Raw genomic sequence first — 12,019 nt, forward strand, 5'->3', positions numbered from 1 at the left:
CAGTGTTAACATTTGAGGAGAAGCAGAATCTGCCATGCCATGCCTCGCCCTGCTCTTACGTTTTAATTTATTTTCATATAGTAATTTCCTGTCTTACTTTGTTATTCAGATTATTCACTTCCTGTCCTTGTGTGTTTCCCACCTGTGTGATTGTCTGTCTTCCCTCATCATGCTCCTCATAGTGTTTTTAGTGTGTGTGCTCTTTCCTCTCTGGGCCAGTTCGTTTTTTCCTTGTACATGTCAAGTGTTCCAATGATTTTTCTTCTACCATTTAGTGCTATTTATTTTTTGATCTCTTAAAGTTTACCTGGCTTAGCTTTTTGCCTCGTCGGAATTGTTTGCCTTTTTCCTGGATGACCACCTGCATACCCAGCCCTGTTTATTATTTTTTTAACCTTCTTGTTTTGCCTTCGAGTCGTGCTAATGAGTCCTCTTGCCTGTGTTCACACCTGCTGTGACAAAACCCCTGTGGCTTCTTGTAAATGACCAAACCGCAAATGCCTTTTTTTTTAAATTCTTGTTTAGACGTTTCCCTTTAAATAATGCTGACAGTGCTCGAGGGGTTATTTATTTGATCTGCAGCCAGCAAGGCGTGAGTCAACATGCCTTGCAACTTCACTGGAACTACGCTGATCAGTGTGCTCCCTCCCCTGTTAGTGACAGAGTTTGTTTTGGGAGTCATTGGAAATGGTTTGGCTCTCTGGATCCTCTGCTTCCACCTGAAGCCATGGAAGAGCAGCACGGTGTTGGTCTTCAACCTGGCAATGGCTGATTTCCTGCTCAACATGGCTTTGCCTTTCCGCGCCAGCTACTACATCTCTGGGATCAAGTGGAAGTTTGGAGAACCTCTGTGCAACATCTGCCTCTTCATGTTGGCGATGAACCGCAGCGGAAGTATCTTCTTCTTGATGGCCATTGCTGTGGACAGGTACATGCGTGTGGTGCATCCCCATCATTCAATCAACTCCTTGAGTGTGCCCAAAGCCATGTGTGGAGCACTTGCTGTTTGGTTTCTCACCATCTTATTGACAGTCAATGTCTTCTCTTTGAAACACACCAACACATACTGCGAGAGCTTCATGATTGATCCCCGCAGAAATCTGAACTGGCATAAGCTTGGGTTTACCCTTTCCTTCTTTGTGCCTCTGTTTGTGATTCTATACTGCACAATCCACATTATTGGCCACCTGAGACGGAGGCAGTTGGCCAAAAATGCAAAGATTAGGAAGGCTCTGTGCTTAATCTCAGTGGTGGCGGTGCTGTTCATCATTTGCTTCCTCCCAAGCAACATTATGCAGCTGCTGATTATGATCAAGACCCTAAGAGTGTCCGGCACCCTCCCCGAATCTCAAATCTGCACTGACTTTGAAGACCTGACCACAGCCTTTTACATCACCATTAGCTTGACCTATCTCAACAGCATGTTGGATCCTGTGGTCTACTACTTCTCCAGCCCTGCCTTCAAGGACATCTGCAGGAAAGCTCTTCATCTGCGCCAAGCAGAGAGTACTGAAGGTACAGATAGAAATCACAGAGAAGTGTGATCCCAGACACTCAGCCATATGGGATTACAAAGCCATAACTAAGGAGATCACTGAGATGGATCCAGCTCCAAAGCTAAAACTTGATATGGGTATCCTAAAGTTGTCCTGTTAGTGCCACAGCCAACAGGTTGTGACTATTTTTAATTTCTCATTGATCCAGACCAGTATATATTGACTGCAGTTTAAAAAGAAACGCCTTTACACACAACATGCGCTACTGTTATTTTACATTTAAATAGTTACTGTGCTTTAAAAAACATGTTTTGTTATTGTAAAGCCATGAAGTATTTGTATTCAGTAATTCAGTGAATATTTGTCCAACTTCAACAGAGACTGAAGTACACCTGGAATAAAATAAAACTCCCTAATATACCCAGTTTTGTTGTTGTGGTCTCTATTGCCTTTTAAGAATAAAATGTAATCTTGTCTTTTTTTTTTGGAAAACATAGCATTAACATGGAAAACCATAATTACCATAAAAAGATCTCATAATATATGATAGCTTCTCCATTATGTGATCTAACATAATGATAAGTCATTATGGAAATCAATTTTTTCTTTAGCTAAAAACTCATGCAGTCTTCCATGTGAACAAGAAATACTTTTTTCATTGTTGAGTTTGACATTTTCCTGGATTATTTCATTTGACTAAATCAAATTAACATGAGTGCATACAAGCCCTTCAAAATAAAGACTCAAAACACATAAGACACTACAATAATAAATTGAGGATTCATATTCTAATACTTGCACGCTATTGCTGCAAGAACTCCTGCACATGGCTCAGTAACACTCAAGATTATGTAGCCATAATTATACAGAAGCTACACATCTCAGATATCTGCGGATGAAATGGTCTGTAAATGTCTAATGCAAACCCAAATGGGGAAGATCATTTAAAAAACATGTTATTTTGAGCTGAGTTTAAATTTGTTGCCATTTCAACATAACACCAAAGACAAAAACAAGAGACTATGACATGGAAATACAGATTCACATCTAGCAATCATCACCCTTTAATATTCAAGTGAATTTGAACAGGACATCAGCTCACACTGGTTGATTCATTCCATGTGTCCCAGATGTTTATTGTACCTATATTTAGGCCTTTGTCTACCTATAAATCAAACATGAAGAGCATCTTCTAGATACCCAGGGGGCAAAACCACCTTTTTTTGGAAAACAGGCATGGGCTGTTGTAAAAAGTTTGTTCACCAGAAATTAAATCTAGGACCTTCAAGGATCACACCATGGGTGGATTACCTGCTCAACTACCTGCTGGAAAGTTACAAGGGGCGGAAATAGAAAATCGTTTGCATATATATATTCAACATTTTTGAAAAAAACTTCAATACAGAAAAGTATTGTTTTAATGCCAGTAATCAACTGGCAAAGCTTCATGATGATATATTTAAGTTAAACATTTTCAATTTTACTCTCGCATTAAACTGTGGTTCCGATTTTCTATTTCCGCCCTCTGTAGCTTTCCAGCAGGATTGTCCACCGAGGATCCATGAAGGTCCTAGATATAATTTCTGGTGAACAACCTTTTACAACAGCCCATGCCCATAAAATCAGTTTGCCCCCTGGGTAAGATGTACAAGACGTGCTATTCATTCAATACCCTATCAACTCCCTGAGCCTTTTGTACCTTTGTGCACTCACTGATCATCCTTTACCAAATTTACTTTGAAAGTTGACCAAGTTTGAGTGTCACCCACAATGAAAAAATGCAGAGCTGCATATCCTTTAAAACTTATAGGAATATTCCTCCATGGGTGGGAGTAAAGCCAGCAGGAGAGGTCTTGATCTTATCTTAAAAGGTTCAGTAAAGAGGTGTTCTTCTTCTCAAGGCTCAGTGTGTTTGCCTACAGTGGCCCAGAAGGGTCAACACAAGCAGAGCTGCAAAAGCCACAGCAAGAATGCAAAACCCACAACGGAAGTGAGCTATTCTGACTATTATTGGCCTGGGTTGCTGGGGGACTTTTTTTTTTTATGTCGACCGATGGGCCCAAAGTTTGAGGATGATATTTGATGATTAAGGAGTTTGAAGACAGAAGATTGAGGAGTTTGAGTGGTAGGGTCATTGAAACATTGTTGCTAGATAACTGATTCATTTCACTGACTCTGACTATCACAAATGAGCAATGTTGTTCATTGTGTTTATATTTTTATATTTCTGATATTCAGTCAGATGAATGTAAAGTCACATAGCGACATTGTGGCTTTTTCTGTTGTGGTGTGGCTTTTGCAGTTTGCAAATATCAATTGTGTACTTGTTTGACAGAGTAAAGGGATCTCCTTTTACTCAGTCAAAGAACACCTTGAATTTGGATTCTCAATATGGAGTCAAGTTATTGCAAGGATTTGGATATTTTGCAAAGTGAAAGAAACATAATAAACTAAAGTAAGAAAATGGTGGTTGCAGACAAAGCAGTTGCAAACTTCCATTCATTTGAGTATGCACCAAAACAAAGTTATGTCAATGCCTCATTGAACTAAAGTTGAATTCCTACCAGGAAGTTACACCATCAAACGGGGGCTGTATTATAAAGTGCTGCCATACTTTTTCCTAGAATATTTTGGACATGTAGGTTATTTTATCTCACCAACATGAGTTAATTACAATTTAAGCCTTTTAAAGTGGTAGACATTTATTTATCAACTTAAGCATTACATATTTTTATAAACATGCTGGGAGGTAATATAAAAAGATGCAGATTAATAGCTTGCTGAAAATACACAATTCATTTTCAAAGATTTTTCCACACAATCGATAATCAAAAGGTTTTATTCAACTATAAAATGAACAATAGAATAGAACGATAGATGTCAAGTGCAAATGTTGCATCTCAGCCCAAAACGAACCGAGTAAGAATACATAAATACAGCGGCAGAAGTAGTGTGACTTCATTCCGAAACTCCATTTTCCTTTTTGAGGAACTCCTGAAAAACAAATGAACAATTACAGGTCTGTTGTGCTAGAAAAAATGTGTACAATCTATACCAACAAGATGAATACAACTAAAACGTTTTTTTTTTCTTTCAGTTTCATCAAACCCATATTAATCTCTTGGTGCAGTTGAGTCTCCATTGTATCCCAGACTAAATTTACCTTCAGGCAGCTAGGTAAAGTTGAGCCGTTTGTCAGCGTGCTGCTCTCTGTGTTTCATGTACTCATGAGTGAGTGAGTCAGCATCATCCTGACTGAGGAGCAGATAAAAATAATCTAACATGAACAACTCAAATCCAATGTTTGAAATTGGTCAAACTAAGGGGGCGCCCTTAGCTCAGTTGGTAGGGCGTCCCCCCCATGGGCCTCGGCCAGCAGCGGACCCAGGTTCGATTCCAGCCCGCGTTTTTTTTTTTTGATTTTGATTTAGTTTATTTCAGACATCCACATACAAAACAAAATGAAAATGAAAAGCATGGAAATACAATAAATATCCCTGAAAAGGAGCAGGAAGAAGTATACACTTATTTAATCCTACCCCTTTCCTTAAAAAAAAATTAAAAATCTAAATATTTATTAAATAAAAAAAATAAAAAAAAATAAAAAATAAAATAAAAACAAAAACAACAATTATATTCGCTTCTCTTATCTATATTCTCTGTACTATTGGCGATACTATATTTGCCAATTACATACAACTTAATATACTAAACATTTTTTATATTTTATATATTTATATAATGCATATATCTATATTTATATTTATAAACAATCAATATATCCATATATACATACATATCTATACAATCAGTATATATATATATATCCATATAATTATAATTACCCTCTTACTTCACACCCTCATCCCTGTACCTTATGAAAATCATTGCTTTGAACCTTTTTTTAAACTGGATCATGTTTGGACATTGCTTTAGCTCCGTGCTCATCCCATTCCACAGTTTCACACCCCCAATTGAGATGCAATGACATTTTAAAGTCGTGCGTACCGCCAGTGTCTTAAAGTTTAACTGTTGCCTCAAATTGTAACCCCCCTCTCGGTCAAAGAAAAGTTTTTGTATGTTACCTGGTAGCAGTTTATTTCTAGCTTTGAACATGATTTGTGCAACTTGATATTCAACCAGGTCATTGAACTTTATGATACGGGAATATGAAAAGAGGAGGTTGGTGTGATCATAATATCCAGCTTTATTGATTATTCTTATGGCTCGTTTTTGAAGTGTGACTAGTGGTTGCAGTGAGCTTTTGTAAGTGGTCCCCCAGACCTCCACATAGTAATTTAAATAAGGTAAGATCATTGAGCAGTAAAGAGTATGCAATGATTTGTGATCCAATATATGCTTTGCTTTACCCAGGACTGAGATGCTTCGTGACAGTTTAGATTTAACATGTTTTATGTGAGGTTTCCAGCATAGCTTGTGATCTATTGTCACACCCAGGAATTTATTTACATACACTCTTTCAATATTAACACCATCTATCTTGACATTTACATCACTATTTAAATTACAATTTCCAAACAACATGATTTTTGTTTTGCTTAAATTCAATAATAATTTATTATTGTCAAACCACCTTTTTAATTTGCTCATTTCAGATGTAATTGACTCCAGAAGCTGCTGCAAGTCCTCTCCCGTACAAAAAATATTTGTGTCATCTGCAAATAACACAAATTGTAAAATATTTGATGTTTTACATATGTCATTTATGTAGAGAATAAAAAGAATTGGCCCTAACACTGACCCCTGGGGGACCCCACAAGCAATGTCCAAACAAGCTGACACGTATTCACCCATCTTCACAAACTGTTGCCTGTTCTGTTGCGGTCAAATCCCATTTTAAAGAGACACAATTGTGTATACTATGTTGTGTTTTTAAGAACCTTAAAGTCACCTTAACTGTACAACATAGTGGAGTCCTCGTGCTCCATGTGTTAATAAGTGCCAAGGTTGATTCACTTCAATTACCTATGTTTATGTTGCTTTTCTGTGACATTTGAGGTATAGAAAAAAACTGTTTTTTACCAGTTCTGGCTGACCAGGTAGTCCACCAATTCTTTCACTTGTTTAGGTTGGCCACTCGTCACAACAAGCTGCTTCAGGTGCTTGAAGTGTTTGGTCTTCAGCAGTTTCTGGAACTGTCCATTTTGGTTGATGAAAGTTAAAACAATCTCCCTGATCTGAGGAAACATTGAGGTAATAATGTAATACAACATAATATGATCAACAGGAAAAGGGCAAAAAAATACAAATATGTTTCAACAAGACATACATCCCTTTTTTTCTACAAGGAAACATTGAAAACGTTTTTCTGCACGTTTGTCCAACACCTTAATATCTTCACACCATCAGACCTGTCGTACATAGTTTCCTTAATAACAGCTCTTTGCTAGGGCTGATACCCAGAACTGAAACCAATGTCTGATATATTTCTGAAGAGAAATGCACGAGTGCTAGCCACAGAAAATGTTCGGCGGAAAACCTGTTCAAGTTGCAATCTAAACAAAAATATATAAAGAAGCTGAAATAACAGTTAAAACTAAAGTGCCCAAGGCATTATGTCACTCAATTAAGTTGTCTTACCTGTGAGGGAATTCCAGCCAATTCACCGGTGTTCATGAGCTCCTCCACCTGCTCAAGGACAGCCAATGGGTTACAGACAGACAGGAAGCCCTGGAAAAAGCAAAGATCAAAGTGATGGTCATGACAATGTGATTGTAATTAAGGCCTCAAAAGATAAAGATCTTCCAAACTGTTCCTTCTCACATGTTGTATTGACATGGATGTACTCACCTGGATTTGCTGAGCCTTTTTATTAGCACAGGGGATGAGAATGAGAGTTCCCAGGGCAAAGGCTGGCAGATTGAACTGTGCGAAGCGATTGGCAATTCCTATCAGGTCCAGATTCAACAGGAAAGGGCACCTTGGGAAGAAAGGCGAGTGGCAGTACAGTCAGAATAAACATCAAAAGAATATGGCTTAAAGGTCATCATGACAGCAGAAAATACAACATTTAAAGGCATACTAAGCGATTTAATCTAGAACACTTTTGTCAAAATCAGCTAATATCTACTCACCATCCGCTACATGTGCTTTGTGTGTGCACGCTGAAAAAAAGTCGGTCTTTACACCTGGCAACAGCTAACGGTGATTTAAAAAGCCATCTCATTATGTTTGAACTAACCGCGGCCAGGACATCGCGGATCACGTTTCATGGAACGGCCCGGCCACTCGCTCTGAGCGTCAACTATTGCCGAGGTGAGTATAAACATAAACAAACGTTCGCTGGAGATCACTTAGTATGCTTTTAAATCTATTACACATGTATTAAATGTTCATATTCTAGCAATGGCAGTCCTAGAATGCAAAGCAGTTGGTGGTTGAAAATAAGTCAAACGTACTTGAGGAGGAGAACAAAGGTCCTGTAGAGCATTGCCTGTTGATCAGGGCTCAGCGGTACAGAAGCTGTCAGCAAGAGAACAGATATGTCAGTGAGGAGGTGCAAAGTGGTGAGGCATCGTAAAATGAATAGTAACAATTGCCCTCTATGTTTGTATGTATATTTGTTTACAAAACCTAAAAGTTCTTACACCAGGGATTCAATGTCAAGCAAATTAGAAAATCTACAGCATGTGTAGGGGAGAACGGGGTAAGTAGGCACACTTTTTACTCTAGTGAGAATTGCTCATCACCTAAACATCTTTCAATAGTCATTCCTACATTAAATTGAAGCTTAAGGTGTTGGCTTGAAATGTGTACCCCTCACTTTTTCTATCTTATTGTAATAAAGAAGAAATTAATTGTCAAAGACACCCTTACACATTGTGACAACCAACCCCATCAAGGGGTCGGTTGTCACACACTATGGGGTTGTTTGTCACAATGTTGTCTTAATGGGAATAATCTTAAAAAGAAGACGAGAAAGCAGAACAAAATTTGAACGTGTAATTGCATTGTCAAGTTGACAAATAGGCCTACATACACTCAACAAAAATATAAACGCAACACTTTTGTTTTTGCTCCCATTTTTCATGAGATGGACTTAAAGATCTAAAATTCATTCAAAATACACAATATTACCATTTCTCTCAAACATTGTTCACAAATCTGTCTAAATGTGTGATAGTGAGCACTTCTACTTTGCTGAGATAATCCATCCCACCTCACAGGTGTGCCACATCAAGATGCTGATCTGACATCATGATTAGTGCACAGGTGTGCCTTAGACTGTCCACAATAAAAGGCCACCCTGAAATGTGCAGTTTTGTCTCACAGCAAAATGCCACAGATGCCACAAGCATTGAGGGAGCGTGCAATTGGCATGTTGACAGCAGGAATGTCAACCAGATCTGTTGCTCGTGCATTGAATGTTCATTTCTCCACCATAAGCCGTCTCCAAAGGCGTTTCAGAGAATATGGCAGTACATCCAACCGGCCTCACAACCGCAGACCACGTGTAACCACACCAGCCCAGGACCTCCACATCCAGCAGGTTCACCTCCAAGATCGTCTGAGACCAGCCACTGAGACAGCTGCTGAAACAATTGGTTTGCATAACCAAACAATTTCTGCACAAACTGTCAGAAACCGTCTCAGGGAAGCTCAACTGCATGGTCGTCGTCCTCATCGGGGTCTTGACCTGACTCCAGCTCGTCACCGTAACAGACTTGAGTGGGCAAATGCTCACATTCGATGGCGTCTGGCACGTTGGAGAGGTGTTCTCTTCACGGATGAATCTCGGTTTACATTGTTCAGGGCAGATGGCAGACAGCGTGTGTGGCGTCGTGTGGGTGAGCACTTTGCTGATGTCAATGTTGTGGATCGAGTGGCCCATGGTGGTGGTGGGGTTATGGTATGGGCAGGCATCTGTTATGGACGAAGAACACAGGTGCATTTTATTGATGGCATTTTGAATGCACAGAGATACCGTGATGAGATCTTGAGGCCCATTGTTGTGCCATACATCCATGAACATCACCTCACGTTTCAGCAAGATAATGCACGGCCCCATGTTGCAAGGATCTGTACACAATTCTTGGAAGCTGAAAATGTCCCAGTTCTTGCATGGCCAGCATACTCACCGGACATGTCACCCATTGAGCATGTTTGGGATGTGCTTGACCGGCGTATACGACAGCGTGCACCACTTCCCACTAATATCCAGCAACTTCGCACAGCCATTGAAGAGGAGTGGACCAACATTCCACAGGCCACAATTGACAATCTGATAAACTCTATGCGAAGAAGATGTGTTGCACTGCATGAGGCAAATGGTGGTCACACCAGATACTGACTGGTTCTGAGTCCCCAGACCCCCAATAAAGCAAAAAAATGCACATTTCAGAGTGGCCTTTTATTGTGGACAGTCTAAGGCACACCTGTGCACTAATCATGATGTCAGATCAGCATCTTGATGTGGCACACCTGTGAGGTGGGATGGATTATCTCAGCAAAGCAGAAGTGCTCACTATCACACATTTAGACAGATTTGTGAACAATGTTTGAGATAAATGGTAATATTGTAGCCTGGAAATCCAGACCCTGATATCTTTATATCCTGATAGAGGGTCTGGCGACGATCAATAGTCATTTCCAACTCAAGGGGCGGCTCCTACTCGTGCATTTCAAATGCCACTGCACGCAGTTGGATAGCACTACAACCAATCAGAGCGATGCACAAGGCGACGTAAGCCCCTTTTGTTTAGCGAACAGCTGTTAAACTGTTAAATTAAACGTTTGCCGTTGTCGGTCGGCAAAATAGAACATTCCAATTACTTGCTAATGAAAGATTTGAGTGCCGTCTTCCAAATCGTTAAGGGTCGAGGCCAAACCAGTCTCAAATTCACACAACATATCCGCAGCCATCTCTGATGTTTACTATCACGGCTTTGACGTCGCATGCACGTCACTGTCGTCATCCGGTTACGTCCTCCCCAGAGTACCATATAAGGGGCTCTGGCGCGCCCGCCAGATTTCTGGCTTTCTTGATAAGCTTCAACGGAGCGTGTCCAGACCAACACGCGCAGCAAATTTAATTTGCCAGCGCCTAGTGGCAGGTCTGGGAATGCCAGGCTAGTAATATTGTGTATCTGGAATGAATTTTAGATCTTTAAGTCCATCTCATGAAAAATGAGAGCAAAAACAAAAGTGTTGCGTTTATATTTTTGTTGAGTGTAACTTACTGTAGCCTTGGCAGCTGGTCTAGTTTGGGATGCACTGGGTTGTTTTGATTTTGTTGCCTTTTTTTCTTTTGCATGCTAGCTGCCTTTTCCTGCTCTATTCTCTCCTTCTCTGGGGTGTCAGTGAGGACACAGCTTGACAATTTATTTCGTTATTGTGTTCCTTTTCTGGCTGCAGCCTTTGGATAACATGTGACAACCAACCCCCCAAAAAATGTGACGACCAACCCCAACTTGAATTTCTTGCTAGCATCAAGGCCAACAACCATCTGACAACTAATTAGCTTGCTAACCACAATCTAAACTATAGTTTACCCTTCACACTTTTTATGGGTAACAAGTGTTTTGTTATAAACCCATTGTGTAAAAGCCTAGAAGAAAAATACTGAGGAGCTAAATATTTTCAATTTGACATGAAAAACACAAACAGTCCTCTCACCTCAAATTCAGCAGTCTAACTCCAAGGAAGACTATGTAGGTGACCTCTGACCCCAATTGTGGATATTTACATACCAAAATTTCACAGACAGCGCCTTCTGGTTCCGAGATATAACGATTGTGACAACCAACCCGTGTGACAATTTACCCCATTCTCCCCTATACTAGGTGCTGAATGTCATATAACACTGGTGTGGTAGCAGATTTTGCATATGATATATCTCTGGACTCAGATATTGGAATGCTTACTTAACCATTGTTTTATATAGACTTATAAGTATAATTGGATATATTGCATGTTGTTTGTAAAACTCTAAAAACTGGAATGTAGATTCCTCAAATGTGAGTGTCCCAATCAGACCACTAGGACAACCACGCCTATGTTTAACTTATGCACAATTACTCTGTCTGCTCTCCTATTGTCCTATGCCCAAACTCCTCCTATGGTTAAGTTATGTACATTAGAACTGTCTGCCTCTCAGCCTGTCTGTCCTCCGACTACTGTTAGACGCCTCCCCCCCTGGGGAGCAAATGTCCCTTAAATACATGACGTTTTAAGGAAGAATTTGTCACTCTTGCAACATACTAACATGTGATTGTATTAGTGACCTCTCCGCGGAGATCCTTGCTGTATGATTGAAATAAACCTGATGCTATACAACCATATCATTGTTGCTTAATTTTCCCATTACACTGGCATAACGGAAGACAAAAGACACAAAAAACTATATATTTTTTTGTTTTCTTTAGCCTGCAGGGGTACAAAAGTTAAGAACTGAAATTTGATACAAAGGAAACAGGTCACTTTCTGGCCTTCAAGTTCATAAACCCGAACATTTAAATAGATCAAAACTTAACAGCAGAAGATTTGAATACATAACCTTTTAG

The 12,019-nt window shown here is 39.7% G+C and overlaps 2 protein-coding genes across 3 annotated transcripts in view; one reads left to right on the forward strand and one right to left on the reverse strand.

The window, feature by feature from the left end:
• Positions 1-602: 602 nt before the first annotated feature.
• Positions 603-1,544, forward strand: LOC307256238 (hydroxycarboxylic acid receptor 2-like; the record flags this gene model as incomplete). Its single annotated transcript, XM_080035142.1, has 1 exon — positions 603-1,544. The coding sequence occupies one exon, from the start codon at positions 603-605 to the stop codon at positions 1,542-1,544; it is 942 nt and encodes a 313-aa protein (XP_079891268.1).
• Positions 1,545-4,374: 2,830 nt separating this feature from the next.
• The window catches only part of kntc1 (kinetochore associated 1), a 30,015-nt gene continuing 22,370 nt past the window's right edge, over positions 4,375-12,019 (reverse strand). For both annotated transcript variants that reach the window (XM_080051709.1, XM_080051708.1), the window contains exons 57-62: positions 7,916-7,979; positions 7,308-7,437; positions 7,098-7,187; positions 6,540-6,694; positions 4,660-4,751; positions 4,375-4,490 (exon numbers count right to left, since the gene is read on the reverse strand). In XM_080051709.1, the coding sequence (XP_079907835.1) occupies positions 4,670-4,751; positions 6,540-6,694; positions 7,098-7,187; positions 7,308-7,437; positions 7,916-7,979 (521 nt within the window). In that variant the 3' untranslated portion in view covers positions 4,375-4,490; positions 4,660-4,669. The remainder of the gene's footprint in view (positions 4,491-4,659; positions 4,752-6,539; positions 6,695-7,097; positions 7,188-7,307; positions 7,438-7,915; positions 7,980-12,019) is intronic.

The sequence above is a fragment of the Ammodytes marinus genome (genome assembly GCF_949987685.1).
Source record: "Ammodytes marinus genome assembly, chromosome: 2".
Taxonomy (NCBI): Eukaryota; Metazoa; Chordata; class Actinopteri; order Uranoscopiformes; family Ammodytidae; genus Ammodytes; species Ammodytes marinus.